General features: G+C 38.2%; 1 protein-coding gene across 3 annotated transcripts in view; it reads left to right on the forward strand.

Moving 5' to 3' along the window:
* daam1b (dishevelled associated activator of morphogenesis 1b) overlaps positions 1 to 21,017 on the forward strand; it is a 64,296-nt gene that overhangs the window by 24,623 nt on the left and 18,656 nt on the right. For 2 of the 3 annotated variants that reach the window (XM_057352184.1, XM_057352185.1), the window contains exons 3-13: positions 4,440 to 4,529; positions 16,359 to 16,430; positions 17,233 to 17,327; positions 18,346 to 18,679; positions 18,938 to 19,048; positions 19,213 to 19,316; positions 19,398 to 19,464; positions 19,573 to 19,690; positions 19,976 to 20,114; positions 20,333 to 20,391; positions 20,517 to 20,704. In XM_057352184.1, coding sequence (XP_057208167.1) covers positions 4,440 to 4,529; positions 16,359 to 16,430; positions 17,233 to 17,327; positions 18,346 to 18,679; positions 18,938 to 19,048; positions 19,213 to 19,316; positions 19,398 to 19,464; positions 19,573 to 19,690; positions 19,976 to 20,114; positions 20,333 to 20,391; positions 20,517 to 20,704 — 1,377 coding nt within the window. Of the gene's footprint in view, positions 1 to 4,439; positions 4,530 to 13,953; positions 14,121 to 16,358; positions 16,431 to 17,232; positions 17,328 to 18,345; positions 18,680 to 18,937; positions 19,049 to 19,212; positions 19,317 to 19,397; positions 19,465 to 19,572; positions 19,691 to 19,975; positions 20,115 to 20,332; positions 20,392 to 20,516; positions 20,705 to 21,017 lie in introns of those variants that run through there. The other variant, XM_057352186.1, reaches the window with a different exon arrangement.

Here is a 21,017-nt window from a genome sequence, read left to right on the forward strand (position 1 = left end):
GCAGATGAAGGCAGTAGTTTGTGCAGCTGATAGATGAATGAAGCAGCAGCTGATGTGTGTCTCTTCTCCCCCAGTAACATCTGCATTCGCTCTGTTTCTGAACACCTATCAAACTCTGGCATGACCTTTGACAATTTGTGAAAGTTTTTCTCTCTCACATCTTTAAATTGATCACAATGAAGGAGAAAGTGTGTCTCAGTCTCCACCTCACCAGTGTCACAGTGTGCACAGACTCGTTCTTCCTTTGGAAGCCATGTTTGTGTGTGTCTGCCTCTCTCTACGGCCAGACTGTGATCACTGAGTCTGTATTTGCTCAGGATCCGTCTCTGTTTCACATCTCCAACAGTGTAGAGATCATCTGACACATTGTATTTTCTGTTTAGGGTCCGATAGCGTTCTAGTTTACTTTGGTTTTTACTTTCCTTTTCCCGTTGATCTAAATATGACTTTTGACTTGCTTTGATCATTTGGTTTATTCTGATTTGGTTCTGTTCGGTTGTGCCGGTGTGAAGTTTCAGAGCCAGCTGGCAGAAGGGACTGGCTTTAGGTCTCAGCTCTTGGGTTTTAAGTGCTTCATATTGAAGTGTGTTAGGAGGACTTGAGTTAAGGTGTGTCCAGAATTTGAGAGAACGTTTTTGGATGTGTATTATCAGGGGGTATCTGCCTAATTCAGCCCTGCATGCATTATTTGGTGTTCTTCTCTGAACTCTTAAAATGTTTTTACAGAATTCAGCATGCAGGGATTCTATGGGGTGTTTATCCCATTTGGAGTAATCTGTCAGACACTGTGGAGTCCAAATCTCGCAGCCATATAGAGCTATAGGCATAATCACACTATCAAAGATTTGACACCAGACTGGAACTGGAATATGTGTTTGGGTGAATCTGCCTTTGATGGCGTAAAACACACGTCTAGCTTTCTCTTTCAGTGCATTCAGTGCAGACCAAAACCACCTGACGCGCTGATTTTTAGGCCGAGATAATCGTAGTGTAAAGTGTGTTCTATTGTAGTGTTTCCCAGAGTGAATGTGTATCTGTTATCCTGTAATCTGTCTTTTTTCTGGAAAATCATAATTTGAGTTTTGTTCAGATTGACTGTCAGGGCCCAGTTTTGACTCTCTCTCTCCCTAATTTAACGTAATTTAAAAGGAGTAATTGACTTGTAGTAGATGTCATTCATGCTGTTCTCTCTCTCTCTCTCTCTCTCTCTCTCTCTCTCTCTCTCGCGCTCTCTCTCGCACTCTTTCCCCTTCTCGATTTCTCTGCCAGCCTCCACTTTGCACATGAATGGGTCTCTTTGAGTGGCTTGTGTCTTGGACAGCTTGGCAAACTAATTGCTTGTTTTTGGTGTGACCCGCTCTTAACCTCTCCTTCCCTGTATTCGGGTTCGCATTGACGTGCAACACAAAACAGCAGCCGTCTCTCTCTTTTCAAAGGCCTTACAGATAGATTTCATGCTCCCAGCACGTGTCGTTCTGGCAAGTTACTGTCGAATTTGTAAATCAGTCTTGCGTAACTGGCAACCTGCCTGCTTATTCACAACTACTCTCTTGTACCATTGAGGTGATATTACATTTCACAAGAGGTTGTTACTGTAATTCATTATTTGAAAAACTGATGCTGACGTTCTGTTTCTTTCATCCAAGTTTAGCCTCGTGCCCGAGCTTGTGCAGTTCAGCACGTTGAAGACATTTGAATTACAAAAAATAGATCTTTGAACAAAGGGGCTGTTCAGGCAGAGATGACAAAATGAGATACATGGCGGGGGTTTTCGTGTGATTTAGCCGTAGCATTTTTCATGGGATTATATTCAATCTTTTGTGTTAGGATTGGCACCAACTGTGACATTTAAACATTGCAAGAGTCTTATCCAAACTTGCATTGTAATCCCTTATATGGCATAGAAATTAACATCTGTATATAAGACATGAGCACAGAGATTATGCTGTTTATGGATCCAATAAACGTTTTAATGTAAACTGTGTCAGACTGCCGGTTAGTCGCTATAATTTACCTTTTTTTATTGTCCTTTAATGTCTATGAGGGAGGTTTTAAGGTGGGGGGGGCTGATCCTGTTTCTAAATGAATATTAATCAAACAGATAATATTGCAGTAAATGTTATAACCGTATTGTTTTGGGTGACAGGGACAAAATAGTCTTGAAACAGTAAATGAATGCAACACATCACACATGAGACTTCTGCAATGGAGACTGGCTTTATAATGAATGCTGAAAGCATTTGTGCGGTATTGTACGAGAGCATTGATAGATTGATGTTCACAACCCAGCTTTAATGTTTGTTCCGAGTTAAAAGGCTGTGGCTTGATGTGGCGTGTCGGGTTCAGATAAGGTAAGGTGCGTGAATGGAACATACTGGCTTCTCTTAACTGTAATGAGATACTACATGTGTGTGTTCTCTGTGCTGGGGATGTCTAGACTTTAGCTGACTGTGCAGCTGGGTAAATGAGTTGGGGATTCACAGGAAGAAGAGACATGGAAGAGACACCAGGCCGGATGAGAAGAACGGCAGCTCTTCCTCTCTCCTGATTCTCAGAGGAGGACCCTGGACCAGGGACATCGCTGTCACAGAGAGCTGCCAGACAGGAAGCCATTACCAGTTTTGGCAGACCAATCTCTCAGTAGTCTTTAAAACAGGGATTTATTGTGGGAGATGTACAGTAGACTGAGAGGACAGACACTTTATTAGCGGATGGTGAAATGAACAGGATGATGTTGGATTGTTTCCTTGAATGTGGTTCAGTTCAGATTGTGGGCCTGCTTGACCGCTTGGAGGAGTGTGCAACCTGTGTGCTTATTGATGTTCTGCGGGTGTTTTATACGAGTGGTATTGTAATAATATTCACCCCTTCAGACAAAGGCTCTATTTGATGAGGTCACAGAGTCTGTGCCCAGAACAATCATTTTGCATTCATGTATAACGGATCAGTTATTTTAAACAATTATAAACAATTGAGTGGTTTTAAACCAGCATTTATTAAACAGAATGGCAAACTTGAATAAAGTCTAACAATAATAATAAATAAAGTAAATAATACAATTTAAATATTATAAATGATCATAATTCATAATAAATAATAATGCCAATATTGCCGTTGGGATGCTGAAGCTAACAAGGCAGTATTGAGTGCCAAATAGCGTTTGATGTTTACAGAAATAGCCCATGAATTGTGATTGTCGAAGAAGAAAATATTTGAGAAAGGATTACGTACAGTATTTGATTTGTTTTATAATCACATATTGATATTTGAACTTTATTTTTTGTAAATGCTTTCAAACTAGCACAAACATCTGCGGACCAAACATTTACGTCGAGCTCTATTAAACTGTGTAGGAACTTAAAGGGACAGTTCACCCAAAAATGACATTTTTAAAAAACATTCAAATGTACTTTTCAGGTTGCTCCAAATCTGTATAAATCTCTTTGTTCTGATAAACACAGAGAAAGATATTTGGAAGAACGCTTGTAACCAAACAGTTCTTGGCCACCAAAACAGTTCAAAACAGAAAGCAAACCGTTTTGAGGCACTTTTGACATTGTAATTTTGACAGAATTTAACATGTACATCTTTGTTCACAGATTATATTTAATTATTTAAAAAAAGACTTTTCAACACGTTTCGACCGTGTATAATCCTCCATGTGTGTTCGTGTAAGAGGCTATGGGAAAACCTTGCTGCTGTGTTATTTCCCTGGAGGACAACAGAATGATGCATTGTGATGGGACAACACCCTTCTGTCATAAGAGATTCAATAAAGACTGATTGGTGCACATTTAAGCGAATAGATTTCCCTCTAGTATAAATAATATCAGCTGAATGTGTTTGTGTGTGTGTGTGTCTGTTTGTGTTAGTGCGAGTACCTGTGGGAAATCACAGCGCAAACTTTGGTTCGCACGGGACTCCCATGTCGAGAGCAAGTGAACAAAAACATCAGTGGCGTCTTTGTAGACACCTACACCCACTGTTCTGGGTCAGCCACAAAACAGTGATTGTTGTGGTTTACTGCTATGTCAAGTATGAAACAAAAGGAAATTACAAGTGAGGTTTATTTCTAGGGCTTTTTATTACGAGAGCAGTAGCTGTGTTTTATTGTTTGTGTACTTGCATCACAGGGTTGGGCAAAACTCTGAATTGAAGAATTGGTTTTCTTTTAATTAATGATTTATAATCTGTGTTGTACTGTATTGCAGACTTGTTGGAGACTTTTTTGTCTGCCAGTTTCTCTTCTGATGTTACCCTGTGTTGTCACTGGGACAGAAGGAAGTATTTGTGGTTAAAGAGAGAGTTATGTGGTTTCCACATGCTTTTATCGTTCGATATTAACCCCATCTCGAGAGATTTACAGTTTGTTTTGCTATGTCCATAACTGTCTTCAAAATCATCTGATCTTTGTTTTCTCTTTTCACCTCTTATTATAGGATGAGCTGGATCTCACAGAGAAGCACAGAGAGGCCATGTTTGCCTTACCAGCTGAAAAGAAATGGCAGATATACTGCAGCAAGAAAAAGGTTAGACCTCTCTCCGTCTGTGTTCACCCTCTCAACCTCAGGAGAAAGATTCAATGCACCACATAAAACTGTAGTGAGAGCTTCACGTCAGAGTGGTTCATCTCATACATCAATGAATCACCTCTCTTCACCTGAAAGAAACATAATTTGACATTAATGCTCCTTATCTCTACGTTCTTTAATCCTGTTTAAGAACCGTTAAACTGTTAAACGTTTCCATTCATCTGTTCATTTTCATTGTGTCAGCTTAGTCTTTTCTTAACTGGACAGGACAAAGTTTGAAAGAAGTAGTGCAAGAAGCTCCCCTTACAGTTAGGTTATTTTTGGTCTTTACTTACCCTCTTTTTGTTTAAAACCATTTTCCTATCCACTTAACAAAACAGTTCAAATCTTTAAGGATCTATTGAAGCGCCACAGATTTGTAGTCCATAGCGACCATGTCTGTCAAGCTTAAAAAAAACCACCCCACTATATAAGCAGTTCATGAGACGGCTAACCTTAAAAATCCCTGTTAAAAACAATAGAAACATCACATAAATTCTGATAGATTTCATACAAATTCTAATGGCTTCCAGTATGAACCGTTTGCTATTTACCATTAAACCATTACAAAATTGTAGTATGTTTTTGGTCTTATTCCAGTAGGATTTAATGGTGTTCTATTAGTTCCTATGTGCCAGATAACATCCAATAGAACCCAACACATTACCAATAGACACCTTCAAAGACCATTATAGTTTCCATTAATACCAATACAATTGCCATTAGAACGATTTAATCCATTATAATTTCAGTAAAGGTTTTCTATTGGTTTTTTTGTCTTATTTTAGCAGGGAATACTCATATACACACGAAAAATCATAAAATGTCTTTGTAAGTTGAACTCAACAACTGAATCGATCTGACTTGTCAACCTGATCAGTAGGTTCATTGTAAATAATCTGCTTTGGTTCTGAATGTTCTTGTGGTGACCTGGCTACTGCCACTTTCCATTTTCAGCAAATGTTCTTTTTTTCAGCTATATTTGAAAAACCTGTTTCTAACAGGAAAGACATGCAATATACTAATGCATTTTTCTGTTTATGGAGAGCTTATGCATTTATTCACGTTAAAGGACCAGTCATTAAAATCAAGCGGCATCTAGTGCTAAGGTTGCGAATAGCAACCAACGGCTCACTCCACCCCTCCCTTTCGAAGCACCACAGTGGCCGACACAACGTGGCGAAGGGCCCCGCTATGTAGATAGAAATAGCTCATTTTAAGAACATTTTAACATAACGCTTCATAATGTAAGGTCTTTATACACATCGGAAGACATAGTTAAGTATATTATATTGCATTTCTGTCAATAGACCCTCCAAAAAATTACACACTGGTCCTTTAAAATGTTGTATTGAAAAGTGCTGCATGATGATTGTTTCAAATTGTTATTGGAACAAACTTTGGTGAGCTGTTCCTTTAAAAACAGAGCTTGCTCCTACAATACTCAGGATAATTGTCGCTCCTCCCAAGACCTTGGCAGCATCTCGGTGAGCCTGTTTCCTTAGGCATTACTTTCATCAACATCTAAAAACATCTGAGAACTTTACAAAGTGATGATTCACAGCTCTTGCTGATGCTATGAGACTTCAGGAGCCAAAAACAGACCCATTCTTTCTTTGAGAAAGTGAGAAGTTACAAGAAATTTTCTTATTATTATCTGTTGATATCAGGATGAAGGCATGACGGACCTCGGAGCTAGTGTTTTAATACACAGGAGATGCCTAGCTGACACTACAAAGGCTTGATCGGTCCATGTTGAGAACAAAGGAATTCACTCTGTCTGTGTTGTATTTTGCACATGGTTGCCATTGGTGAAGACATCAGCGTGAGCTCACATGGGTCCGCCGTTCCCATCAGTATACGTTTTGTTAACAAGCAAATCCTGTTTTAAGAAATCACACTTATTCATTTATACTGGACGTCGCCGCATGCTTCGGAACGCAGGTTGCAACGTATCCTCAATGACCTAATCGAAAGCAGAGAGACAGCAGTCTGGCAAAGAAAGTATGGAAGAGAGGATTGTTTTATTGAGAGTATATTTTACAGAGAATCTTTTTATGCATTTTTAAACACTCAACGAAAAACATCAAACATAAAGAGAAAATATGTTATTTTCACCTGTTTCTGTAGGAAATACTTCAATGCAAGCAAGCATATTCTGGAGGGTCTTTTACCCCTTGAAATACATCTACACATGAAATAAGAAATGCTGGATTCTACCTGACCCTTGATCATTCTCTAGCTATGAGATCTGGATACATTTTCTCTATTTGTCTGCATACACGGTAACACAACGGCCCAGATGATAAAGCAATAATTTGCCAGACTGAGATTTTGATTTGATTTTCCTATGTTAAAGATGTAGTGCATCCAAAAGCTGGTAATGGTTAGAGGTAGACCGTGTCTCACATAGCCACATGTGCTGCGTCCCAATTACAGTCCTAATTAGTCATTGTCACAGGACGCTAGACCCAAAGTGAAGTAGGGCGCTTCAAATTGTCTTTCGACTTTTAGTGAATAGTTTTTTTGACCTGCTTTCTGACCTAATCCTTATTTTTGGAAGTGCATCAGAGTGCTCGGCTTGCCGATCTGGATGCCGTTTCTGTGTTTTGATAAGTGTCTTTCAGCCGCATTTAATTTTGCTCGACATGCATCAGGAGGTCACGCTCCTGGATTCCGCATATGGAAGCGATGAAAAAGATTTAAGATGGTGAGCGGATGGATGAGATTAAGGAAGAATATGTCTGTCAATAAACGGCTGCGCGCCAGCATTAATGCCGATTCAGCACAGTGCCCTGACTGGAACTAGTAAAGTAAGGCCTTGGCGTTGTTCCCCAGAGCTTTAGTATGGTAGAGGAGGGTGGAAGGATGAGGGAAGCAGCGGTTGGTCTAAAGCAAACAGGAAGGCCTTCATTTGCAGGTGCAAATTATGCTGTCTAAAAGGACCGGGCTTTTGATGGGTCTGTCAACCCTGGGAAGCGTTGGGGTTGTAACGTTGATCTTTAGGTTGTTCAGAGAGAATGAAATTGATCAACTTATTTACTTACCCTGACCCTGTTTATGATTTCATCATGTATCATATGAGCATTGTCTTCTTGAAGTACCATTTAAATGTAACAGTGTAGAACAAGGGCCACAATCTGTTTAGCGCAGTCAGTGTATAAGGTCATTGATCTTTCTTCACTGTGTGGTTATCATTCAGGGCTTTTGAACACTAATCCGCTGTGCAATCTGTTCACAGGTTCAGCACCGACGTTAAATAGGATGAGTCACAGGTTACCCTCTCTCTTTGATATCTCTCATGACATCAAAAGAGGTGATGACAAGATTAACCAGATAAAAGAGTTGTATCGCTAGACTGGGTAAAGAAAAACATAGAAGACACATCCCTCAACGATGCTAAGTTTGTAATATTTGGAAGAATGCTTATAACAAGACAGATTTTCCCCCCCATTGACTACCACAGTAGGAAAAAATACAATGGTAGTCAAAAGTGCCCCAGAACTGTTTGCTGTCCTACATTCTTCAAAATGTCTTCTTTTGTGTTCAAGAGAACAAAAAAAATTATAAAGTAATTTTTCCTACTGTGGAAGTCAATGGGGGGCAAGATCTGTTTGGTTATAAGCATTCTTCCAAATATATTTCTCTGTGTTCATCAGAGCAAAGAAATGTATACAGTTTCGGAACAACTCGAAGGTGAGTAAATAATGACAGACTTTCCTTTTTGGGTGAAGTATCCCTTTAATATTCTTATAGCAGTATATAATTTTTATAGCAGAACAGCATTGTATTTAAGAAAACAGGACAGTATAGTATTCTTATAAAAGAACAGTATTGTACTCTTATAACAGGACAGTATAGTGTTCCTGTAGCAGAACAGCATAGTACTCTTATAACAGGACAGTATACTACTCTTATAACAGGAGAGTATAGTATTCTTATATAAGAACAGTATAGTACTCTTATAACAGGACAGTATAGTATTCTTATATAAGAACAGTATAGTACTCTTATTACAGGACAGTATAGTATTCTTAAATAAGAACAGTATAGTACTCTTATTACAGGACAGTTTAGTATTCTTATATAAGAACAGTATAGTACTCTTATAACAGGACAGTATAGTATTCTTATATAAGAACAGTATAGTACTCTTATAACAGGACAGTATAGTATTCTTATATAAGAACAGTATAGTACTCTTATTACAGGACAGTATAGTATTCTTAAATAAGAACAGTATAGTACTCTTATTACAGGACAGTTTAGTATTCTTATATAAGAACAGTATAGTACTCTTATAACAGGACAGTATAGTATTCTTATATAAGAACAGTATAGTACTCTTATAACAGGACAGTATAGTATTCTTATATAAGAACAGTATAGTACTCTTATTACAGGACAGTTTAGTATTCTTATATAAGAACAGTATAGTACTCTTATTACAGGACAGTTTAGTATTCTTATATAAGAACAGTATAGTACTCTTATAACAGGACAGTATAGTATTCTTATATAAGAACAGTATAGTACTCTTATTACAGGACAGTATAGTATTCTTATATAAGAACAGTATAGTACTCTTATTACAGGACAGTTTAGTATTCTTATATAAGAACAGTATAGTACTCTTATAACAGGACAGTATAGTATTCTTATATAAGAACAGTATAGTACTCTTATAACAGGACAGTATAGTATTCTTATATAAGAACAGTATAGTACTCTTATTACAGGACAGTTTAGTGTTACATTAGCGGAAAACATTATAGTACACTTACTGTATAACAGGACAGTATAGTATTCCTATAAGAGAACAATATACAGTAGTACTCTTATAACAGGAAAGCATGGTATTCTTTTAGAAAAACAGTATAGTATTTTTTTATAGAAGTACAGTATATTACTCTTATAACAGGAAAGTTTAGTGTTCCTATAGCGGTACATTATAGTACTCTTATAACAGGACAGTATAGTATTCTTATAGAAGAACAGTATAGTACTCTTAGAACAGAACCGTATAGTACTCATAATAGGACAGTATGGTATTCTTATAGAAGGACAGTTCCGTATTCTTATAGCAGAACAGTATAGTACTTATATACAGTGAGGGAAATAAGTATTTGATCCCCTGCTGATTTTGTAAGTTTGCCTACTTACAAACAAATGAAGGGTCTATAATTTTTATGGTGGGTTTATTTTAACTGATAGACACAGAATATTAAAAAAAATCAGGGGAAAAAAATGTTATATAAAGGTTATAAATTGATTTGCATTTCAGTCAGTGAAATAAGTATTTGATCCCCTACCAACTAGCAAGAATTCTGGCTCCACAGATTGGTTATGTGCCTATATGGACCACAGATTAGTCCTGTCACTTTAAGAAAGTACTCCTAAATCAGCTTGTTATGTATATAAAAGATGCCTGCCAACAGAATCTGTATCTTCCAGTTCAACCTCTCCAACACCATGGTCCAGACCAAATAGGTTTTAAAGGATGTCAGCGACAAGATTGGAGACCTGCACAAACCTTGAATAGGCTACAGACAGAAGCTTGGTGAGAAGGAGACAACTGTTGGTGTGATTATTTGGAAATAGAAGATATACAAAATAACTATCAAATGCCCTTGTTCTGGAGCTCCCTGCAATATTTCCCCAATGGGGTAAAGATGATCATGAGAAATGTTAAAGATCAGCCCAGAACTACACGGAAGAAGCCTGTTAATGATTTCAAGACAGTTGGGAACACAGTTAGCAAGCAAAACATTGGTAACACATTGGTAACACGCTATGCCACAGTAGACTGAAATCCTGAAGCACCCGCAAGGTCCTCCTGCCCAAGAAGGCCCGCCTGGCTCGTCTTAAGTTTGACAATGAACATCAAAATGATTCAGAAAAGGCTTTGGCGAAAGTGCTGGCACTGCTGTGAGACCAAAATGGACTCCTGTGTTTGGAGGGAGAGAAATGCTGACTATGAGCCCAAGAACATCATGTCTACAGAGAAGCACAGTGTTGGAAACATTCTGCTTTAGGGCTTTTTCTCTGCTACAGGTATACAGGATGACTTCACCGCATTGAGGGGCTGAGGGACGGGCCCATGTACCGTAAAATCTTGGACGAGAACCTCCTCCCCTTAACTAGGTCACTGAAGATGGGTCATGGATGAGCCTTTAACATGACAAAGACGCAAAACATATTGCCAAGACAACCAAATAGTGGCTTAAGGAGAAGCACATTAAATGTCCTAGCCAGTCTCTAGACCCTAGTCCTATAGAACCTCTGTGAAGGAGGCTAAAACTCCAATTTGCTGAGCGACAGCCAAGAAACCTTAAAGATTGACAGAGGAGTGGACTAAATGTATCCGGACACATGTGCAAACCTGGTGACCAACTATCAGAAATGTCTGACCTCTGTGCTTGCCAACAAGGGTTTCTCCACAAAGTACAAAGTTATGTTTTGCTAGGGGATCAAATACTTATTTCACTGACTGAAATGCAAATCAATTTATAACCTTTATATAACATTTTTTTCCCCTGATTTTTTTTAATATTCTGTGTCTATCAGTTAAAATAAACCCACCATAAAAATTATAGACCCTTCATTTGTTTGTAAGTAGGCAAACTTACAAAATCAGCAGGGGATCAAATACTTATTTCCCTCACTGTAACAGGACAGTGTAGTTTGGTATTCTTACAACATTACATTGTAGAGTTCTCATAACCCCGGCTATTTTAAGTTTGATTCCCAAACTGTTTCTGCTTAGCACAGTGAGTATTCTCTCCTTGCACCCTGTTCTCAGTCTCAGCGCAGTCAAGTGTGCAAGCCTCTTCTGGCCCAGTCCCAAAACTCAGAGTACAATATGAGTAAAGTATAGTATCAAATGTCTAGCTCCTGGCATAGACGGATTAAAAATTGTTCATGTAGATATCACTCGGAGTCTCCTCTATTGTTTTATTGTGGAAATATAAGCATCAGTAATCTGAGGTTTCTGATTTCTCCAGAATTAATCTGATACTCTTGTAATGTTAAACTACCTGTCGTTTTGCTAAAGCCTCAGTCATTTTTTTTTCACAAGATGAGGCATCTCGGTCTTTTTGCTATGAATATTTCTAGGTGAGTGGCTTTGCTATTAAATGTTTCACCAGAAGTCTTTGGGCTGTGGGCCAACAAATACAGGTTCAAAAGAAAGAAAAAAGCTTCTGACCCGCCGCAGCCCAGCAGATGTCAAAGATAAGACAACAGTATCATCTCTCGCTTGAACGATGCGAAACAATTCAGCTTGTTAAGCTAGTTTTTGTGGTTCTTTGCAAGACAATGCTAAGCAGAATAGTTTATTGTTCCTTTTGGTATTTAATAATTTGTTGTATTTATAGTTGAAACAGGAACTGTACATTTTCACATAAATGTATCTTGTTTTAAAGATATTTTTACTAGAAAACAATACAAAAGCACGAATAAATAAAAATAACATTATTTGCGTAATTATTAGTAGTACAACTGCACACATAGAGGCCTGCTGGTTCTTAGAAGGAGTGCCTCTCCAAACTGACCTCTGGCTTGCCTCTTCATACGAGTTAAAGTGTAAAGTCTTTCCGAAACACAAACACAACCTCTGCCCAAACATCACAGCTGTTACACAAACAGACAAAAGCCTGTCTGGGAATGAAGTGCTCATGGAGGGCTGAAGGAAGTCCTGTAGTGAACTTCCACAGGCGTGAAACGTGAGTCCTGCCAGAGATCTACACTACATTAATGCTTTGCTCATTAAGGCCAAATGGTGAGTTGAGGAGAAAAAAGCAAGCTGGGGGATTAGGGTGGTCTTCAAGCCTCTGGCCGGTATCCAAGAATCCTCACTCGGCCCGACAGATGCACAATTTCGAGATGCCTTCATCTTCCAGAAGGCTTGGCAGGAAGTGTGAAATGCTGAAATCCAGGGTGTTCGGTGAGCATGAGCTACAATTAAACCCTGTCTTATTAGTGACTGTGCAGGCAGTGTTTTTGATCCCTTAGAGCTTTCTCAGAGCTTTGCTTGGTTGACTTTCAGTGTTTTTGGCAGTCTGTCTCTGGTCGATTAGTCGTATTGGGCTTTTGGCATTTTAGAGCTAGTCTAACTACACTGTAAACCCGAATAAGTTGGGAAAACTCAAAAAATTTGAGGTAATCAGTTACATCAAATTTTTTGAGTTATGATGTTCCCAATTTTAAGTAAGCAAAACTAGTAAGTTTTGAGTTTGTTGTACTGTTGTTGACTCCTTTTAATGTTGAACAATTTTAAGTAAGCAAAACTAGTCAGTTTTGAGTTTGTTGTACTGTTGTTGACTCCTTTTAATTTTGAACAATTTTAAGTAAGCAAAACTAGTAAGTTTTGAGTTTGTTGTACTGTTGTTGACTCCTTTTAATTTTGAACAATTTTAAGTAAGCAAAACTAGTCAGTTTTGAGTTTGTTGTACTGTTGTTGACTCCTTTTAATTTTGAACATTTAGCAAAGTAACTTTTTTTATTTACAGCTAAATAAATGAAAGGTCTTAAGACAACCTAAACAGTGCAGCTGCATCAACAATTAACAAACAGCCTTCACAGAGAGTGATGCAACACACACACGACTGCTATTGCACCTCCCACAACCTAAGCATAAGCACCACTCTTCTGAACGATGGTAACCCCAAAAGTCAAAAACACAACAAACTCTTCTAAATATCCAAGATAATTGAACATTCATCATTAACAAGGCTTTTTCCTTTCTAAAAACTCATAAAATAACACTTCATTTCAAAATTTACTTTCCTAATGCAGTCTCACGCAAAGCATGCTGGGAACTGAATTTCATTCTCAACAAACCATCTTGAATTAACTTGTTGAAATTAAGTTAAACTAACTCAAAAGTAAGAATTAGTTACAGGAACTCAAAACATTTAAGTTAGGAATTTTTTTTATATAAAATTAAGTTTACACTACTTAAACTGTTTAATTTCTTTGAACATTCGGGTTTACAGTGTAGAGATGGTCAGAATTATTGACTAGTATCCCAAAACCGGACTAATGTGTTCGTGAAGTTGGCTAGTTTATCTAGTCCTACATCCAAAATCACCTATATGTACAGTACTGCAATACCTCCTTTCTCCGAATAATAGTAGTACGAATAGATCCTTCAAAATCTTTGTCACTGTTTTACTACTATAGTAAAGTTAACTACTATACTATGTTTTGCCTTCATATTACTGCGTCATTATGTGTATGTTGCATTACTTATGTTGGGTAATTTGCTATAGCAATATAGAATATTTCAATATAAAATACAAATTTCTGGCTCTATATTTGTTTCAAAGTCAACGGGAGAGGTGGGCGGGAAAAGGTCACGCAACCAGGAAATCCTTCGTAGCCTAAACCTTAGTGAACTTCAAAGTGTTTTTGTGGACAGAGTCATTGACTTCGAAGTCAGCATCCTTCGAAGTATCCATCCTTTAAACTGGGAAACAGCTAGCATGTGAGGAATACCAGGATGGACATTTTTAGATCAGATGCTGAGGAGTTGTCAAATTCAAACAGGTAATAAATTAAAAAGAAAAATCTTTTCAACTGTGATTCAATTAATGTAGGTCCCAAGAAATGCTTTCCTTGTGTTTAAATTGAACATAAGAGTAAACAATTCTCACAGATGTTGTGTGATGTCTTTGGTCAACAAACATAAGGGTCACATGACAATTAAAAAATGACACATAGTAAAAACATAGTAAGGGCCAAAGATGGCCAAAGGTTTGTCTTTCTGCATTATATTTTTAAGATGGTATAAAAAATATAGTGTTCTGTCTGGCATTATTATAGTATAATAGGCTTCTTATTTACTGCATCGTCAACTATAGTTCAGCCCACTGACTAATTGATTTAGAAAATATGTAGTTTCGCATTCCTGATCCTAACATGGCGTCGACTCAGTCTGGGTGCTGTGTCTTTGAATCTGTGCTGGCCTACTTAAAGTGTGCTCTATTTCTGCCACGAGACTATGATGTTCTGTTTTAGATCTGTGCTTCTGTTCTTCTGTGAGCAAGTGTGTGTTGGGGGTGGTGGTGGTGGTGGTGAGAGTACATGCAGGGGGAATATTATTGATTTGATTTTGAATAACCATCTACTGCTGCTATAAGCTGTAAGCAAAAATGTGCAGATACTTCAGCTATCCCGGGGAAAGGACAAATAAATAAAAAATCCACGGATACTTTCTTGCATATCGTCGCTGTCGGGCGGAATCCTCGCATCTCCAAAACCATTATTTTTCAGGAAATAAAAAAACAGCATATTTTTTGAGTTATTAAACATTGTATCGTTAAAGTTGGTATTATACCTTATATTGCTATCATATACTGTTGTGTACCAACATTAACACAACATTTCCCCAAAACCATGTTTAATCGGAGATACAAGGTTTATAACTTGGGAGCAGGGAGATACGAGATTACGCTGTCATTGATAAGAATGGTACTGACACAGACGTCGCTGCTGCCAGCAGTGTTCATCAAAGTCTGCGGTCGCGTTGAGCCTTTTGACAAGAGACGAGGCTTTAAGAGCTAATGAAAGCTAATGATTGTGGTTACATACATCTCCCTAAACTCTATTTTAAACGTTAGAGCTATAAGTGATGCAATACCAAAATAAAACGTTAAACAGGCTGTCTAATATAGGCGGAAATTAATCTGCACGCAAATAAAGTCGGCGGTCGCTTTGAGCCTCTTGACAAGAGAAAAGGCTTCAATAGCTAACCAAAGCTAACGACTGTGGTTACATACATCTTCCTAAACTCTATTTTAAAGGTTTAAGAACTATAAGTGATGTAATACAAAAAACGATGAGCTGACTAGGCTGTCTAATAGGCAGAAATATACGAATCTGCTCGCAAACTTACCTTCGTGGCTCACGGGCTTCCTTCTGCACCGAAGCATTACAGCTATCGATTTTTAACAAAACAGGCCTATTCAAATGTATCTAACCTAACTATTTTCACTCGTTATTGTCTAAAAAACTTTCAATCAGGAGACGTAATGCCGAGAAGCTCCCGCGGAGTGAAGAAGAGGTGGAGTTACGAGACTTCTCAGACAGTTGAAGTGTCCAATGGAGTTAAGAGATTTGCTCTCAAGCTATTTTCAACACTTTAGATTGGTTAATAATTTGTAAAAATAACAGACCCACATGGGGACTGACCAATAGCATCGATTTGTGAAAAAATATGAAATTGACTAAATTTGGACATAGGAGGTTTCCGCCCGACAGCGACGATATGACGCTATCAGCAGCAGGATGCAAAGAAATTAGGAATGAACTTGATCAGCAAAATCATGCAGGAAAGAAAAATGAGTGAAAAGATAGCTATCAAGAAAGACGTAACTAAAGGTAGAATATTTGGTTTCACACAACTGGCCAGTATCAAAATAAGATCATTTTCACCGTAAAGATAAAGATAAATTTTCACACCCACAGAGACTGGAATTGCTCATTCGCATCACAGCGTCCAATGATGTCATTCCCAATGCAATAACATTCCAAAATCTCACATTCCTTCCCAGCTCTCGATATGTTATTTCACATTCCCCTATTCCCAGTTTCATATTCATGTTGGGTGCACGCCGATCAGTGCGAAGACGGCCCGTGTCCCAGTGTCACGCAGAGGATAACAGAGATTAATGATGTGTGCTTGACGTGAAAACATGACGTCTGATGCTATGATGATATCATTTATCTGATTGTAGTCTCTATTTCTGCTATGTTTGTTAAGATTTGTGTTTAAATGTTTTTCAGGAACAAGAGGAGAATAAAGGTGCTACTAGCTGGCCAGAGTTTTACATTGACCAGCTTAGTTCAATGGCAGCTGTAAGTATTTTTTAGAGACCTTTTCTTCGAGAAAGTGAATTAATGATGCATTTTTCAATCCAGTCAGATTTACAGAGTTTTTAATATTTATTCTTTAATTCCCATTAAAGGGACAGTTCAACCTAAGAAAATAATTCTGTCATCATTTACTCACCCTCCAGTTGTTCTAAATCTATATATATTTCTTTGTTCTGATGAACAGAGATAAATATATTTGGAAGAATTCTTGTAACCAAGCAGTTCTTGGTCACCATTGACTATCATAGTAGGAAAAATTACAATGGTAGTCAAAAGTGCTCCAGAACTGTTTGCTTTCCTACATTTTTTGATATATCTGTTCAACAGAACAAAGACGTTTATAAAGCAATTTTTCCTATATTAGTCTATGGTGGCCAAGACCTGTTTGGTTACAAGCATTCTTCCAAATATCTTTCTCTGTGTTCATCAGAACAAAGTAAATCTATACAGATTTCGAACAACTTGAGGGCGAGTAAATGATGAGCTGAGAGAATTTTTATTTCTCGCTTTAACTTATTTTTCGTCATGATGTTCATATTAAACTTCGCATACAACTCATTTTTGTGTTTACATTACCAAAACAAGACTGATAACACAAATCTCTGGTTTTACTTGAGTAAACCTAAATAGACATGTGAATAGTCAGTAAGTCGCAATAATGGCTGACACGTCTTAACCCACCCGTCCAATGGATGAGCATGGAGATGTGACGTGAAATAAATTTTAGCTTTAACATGCTGTCTGTGGTTCTTGTGTAAAATTATGTTGACATTTGATTTAACAGAGGAAGACACTCTTGGCCTTGGAGAAAGAAGAAGAAGAAGAACGTAACAAGACCATTGAAAGCCTTAAAACGGCACTACGGACACAACCCATGAGGTATATATTAAATCTAAACCGTCACTATATTTTATTTTATTATGTTATATTGTGGTCAAAACAATAAGCAAAAATACTATCAGCAAAACTGTTCACATTGTTGGCTTTAGTTAAAATCGTGCGCAGCTGTCTCAAGCTAGTAGTTTATTATACACGTCATTGATTTTTTTTCTCACTTGTTAAGTAAACGCTTCCCTTATGGTGTGGGCTTTTGTGCACCGCGTCTCATTAAGCAAATGAGGTCACTTTCGTCACACACACATGCTCACACAACCGCATGCGTTCCATTAGCAGCCCCTGCCCCAACCATCTGATCCCAGGGTCAGGTCAAAACCGATGACCTTTATAGGCCACGGGTCAAAAAACTCCAGCCTCTTTTGTGCCTGATGAGGTTTTGGCTGCATTTCAAACGTTTTTCTTTTCTATGAATTTAAGGACATGCGCTTTATAAGGGACATAAATCAGTTAAAGTACGTTCGTGAGAAATAGTGTGGAGTTGATCATTTTCAGCTTTGTGGCTGAGAAGAAATAAACGCACATGTGCTCCAGTCACATTGAGCTGTGATGCTTATAAGGGAGATGTGGGTGCCTTTTCTGAAAGCATAGCCGGAATAAACAACACATTACCTCTAAAAAATGAGAGCTTTTAGATAATTGTCATGATTAATGAAATTTAAAGGGATAGTTTACCTTCAACCTTCCAACCCTCTTGTCATTTCAAATCTGTATGACTTTCTTTCTTCTGCAGAACACAGAAAAAGTTATTTTGAAAAATCTTGGTAACAAAAAACTGTTGGTCCCCATTGACTTGCATTGGTTTTGTGTCCATTTAATGGAAGTCAATGGGGACCAACAGTATTTGTTTACCAACATTTTTCAAAGTATCTTCTTTCGTGTTCTGCAGAAGAAAGAAAACACACAGGTTAAAAATGATTCTTTTCATTTTGAAGGTGAACTATTCCTTTAATATGAGTGAAGCAGATCTTTAATGCACAGCTTCTGTCTTCACCGTCCATAGGTTTGTAACACGTTTCATTGACCTGGACGGCCTGACATGCATCTTGAACTTCTTGAAGAGTATGGATTATGAGACCACCGAGTCTCAGATCCACACCTCACTCATCGGCTGCATCAAAGCTCTGATGAACAACTCTCAGGGCCGTGCCCACGTTCTCTCACACACGGAGAGCATCAACATCATCGCCCAGAGTCTGGCCACCGAGAACATCAAGACTAAAGTGGCGGTGCTGGAGATCATGGGTGCTGTTTGTTTGGTGCCTGGGGGTCACAAGAAGATTCTAGAGGCCATGCTGCACTATCAGAAGTTCGCCTGTGAACGAACGCGGTTTCAGGTAGGCTAATGTGTTCCAAGACAAAACATGATACTGAATTTTTTTTTTTAAATGCTTCAATAGGGCTAAACTGGTTTAGTTGGCTTTCTGGTTTTAGAGAGTTTTGGGAAACTTGGAGACCATCTAAAAGTCTGTTCACACTAAGAACGATAAATATAAAGATAACTATATTAGAATCCACACCATTGGATGTCCTGGGTGTGCACAGGCCTTTAAGCTGTTTTGCTTATACCATAATGTGTTGTCTTTTTTTCTTAGACATTGCTGAATGATCTGGACAGAAGTACAGGTCGATACCGGGATGAGGTCAGCCTGAAAACCGCCATTATGTCCTTCATTAATGCTGTGTTAAGCCAGGGAGCTGGTGAAGTGAGTAGCGTTTTGGCTTTTATCACACATTTTGCCTTTCGCATCAGTCTTGATTCACTTTCTTGCTGAATCAATGCCTTTCTCTGTAAACATCACCAGAAATATTTTTCCCATTTCTTCACGTGTCACTGCTGCGATTTCACCCATTTTCCTTGAACCCTCAGACAAGCCTTGAGTTCCGGATTCATTTGCGATACGAGTTCCTCATGTTGGGGATTCAGCCCATCATTGACAAACTCAGGTCACATGAAAACTCCACTTTAGACAGGTGAGTTCCACATCGGTAACATTTATTATTGAACTTGTCTAGCAAATCTAAGCCATCTTTATCTTTGCGTGCGTCCTTCAGGCACTTGGATTACTTTGAGATGCTCAGAAATGACGATGAACTAACTTTATCGAGACGCTTTGAGTCTGTGAGTAGTTTCTAAAAATTGCATTTTGTTTAGTCATACTTGAATTAAAGCAACAATACTGCCTTCATAAGACTGTTGTGTGGAATTCATGTATTTGCATATTTTCAGCTTCATATAGACACAAAGAGTGCGACCCAGGTTTTTGAGCTTGTACGGAAGAAGCTTGCCCACACGGATGCGTACCCACATTTCATGTCTGTTCTTCACCATTGCCTGCTTATGCCACGTGAGTCCCTTTATCCACCAACTTACATAGTGACACAATGAGAAACTAATATATCATATTTGGCTCCATCATTCTTTTATCTGTTGTCTTTGTCTCCTAAAGCTTTCATGAAGCTCATAGTTTTCCCCTTCTCTCCTTTATTATTCAGACCTATTGCATATTGAAATTGCAAGCCTTTCACCAAATGTTGGAAGTAGTTATGAAGATGTTATGAATATTGTTTAGATTATTTTAAGTGTTATGTCTTAAGAAATGTTTAAATCTGCACTTTTCAATCTGTTTCAGATAAAAGAAGTGGGAACACAGTGCAGTACTGGCTGTTGTTGGACCGTATCGTCCAGCAGATGGTTTTGCAGAATGACAGAGGTCATGACCCTGATGTGACCCCGTTAGAAAACTTCAATGTGAAGAATGTGGTTCGAATGTGAGCTCACTTTGCTTATGTCAACTTCTTCCTAATTGTTTTTAAATTCGTTCTCTTTAGCATTAATGTCTTGCTTTGGTTTATTTATAGTTTATAGCAGAATTTGTTTGACTTGTTTTAAATCCACTCATTGAGGCTTCACCAAGTGAGCCGAAATTATCTGTACCGGAATAATCTGTCTTCCTAAATCCACTCATTTACAAGTTTACCCTCTTCAGGCTTGTCAACGAAAATGAGGTCAAACAGTGGAAAGAACAGGCGGAAAAAATGCGTAAAGGTCGGCATGATTTGAGTTTTTTTATCCAAATTAAATGGTGAAGAATTGAGTTTCTGTTGGTTGGAATGCTGCGTCTTGGTTGTACAGAAATTGTGACATGAAAGTTCGACCTTTGTGTCCTGCAGACCACCATGAGCTTCAGCAGAAGATGGAGAAGAAAGAGCGAGAGTGTGATGCTAAAACGCAGGAGAAGGAGGAGATGATGCAGACGCTCAACAAGATGAAAGAAAAGTTAGAGAGAGAAATGGGGGAACATAAACTGGTCAAACAGCAGGTTGCAGGACTGACGGCCAGACTACATGACCTCAGCACGGTACGCTGATGATGTTACACATACATGACATGACCTCAGCATGGTATGCAGATAATGTCACGCATACTTGACCTTAACACTTTACTTTGATGATGTCACACATGCATGACATGACCTCAGCACAGTACGCTGATAATGTCGTACATAATTGACATGACCTCAGCTAACTATGCTGATGATGTCACAGATACTACCTCACCATGGTACACTAATGATCAGTGTTGGGTGTAACTAGTTACTAAGTAATTAGTTACTGTAATTTAATTACTTTTCCCTTTGAAAAAGTAAAGCAAGGGGTTACTCTTTTTCCCGT

Source organism: Triplophysa rosa, linkage group LG15 (genome assembly GCF_024868665.1).
Source record: "Triplophysa rosa linkage group LG15, Trosa_1v2, whole genome shotgun sequence".
Lineage (NCBI taxonomy): Eukaryota > Metazoa > Chordata > Actinopteri > Cypriniformes > Nemacheilidae > Triplophysa > Triplophysa rosa.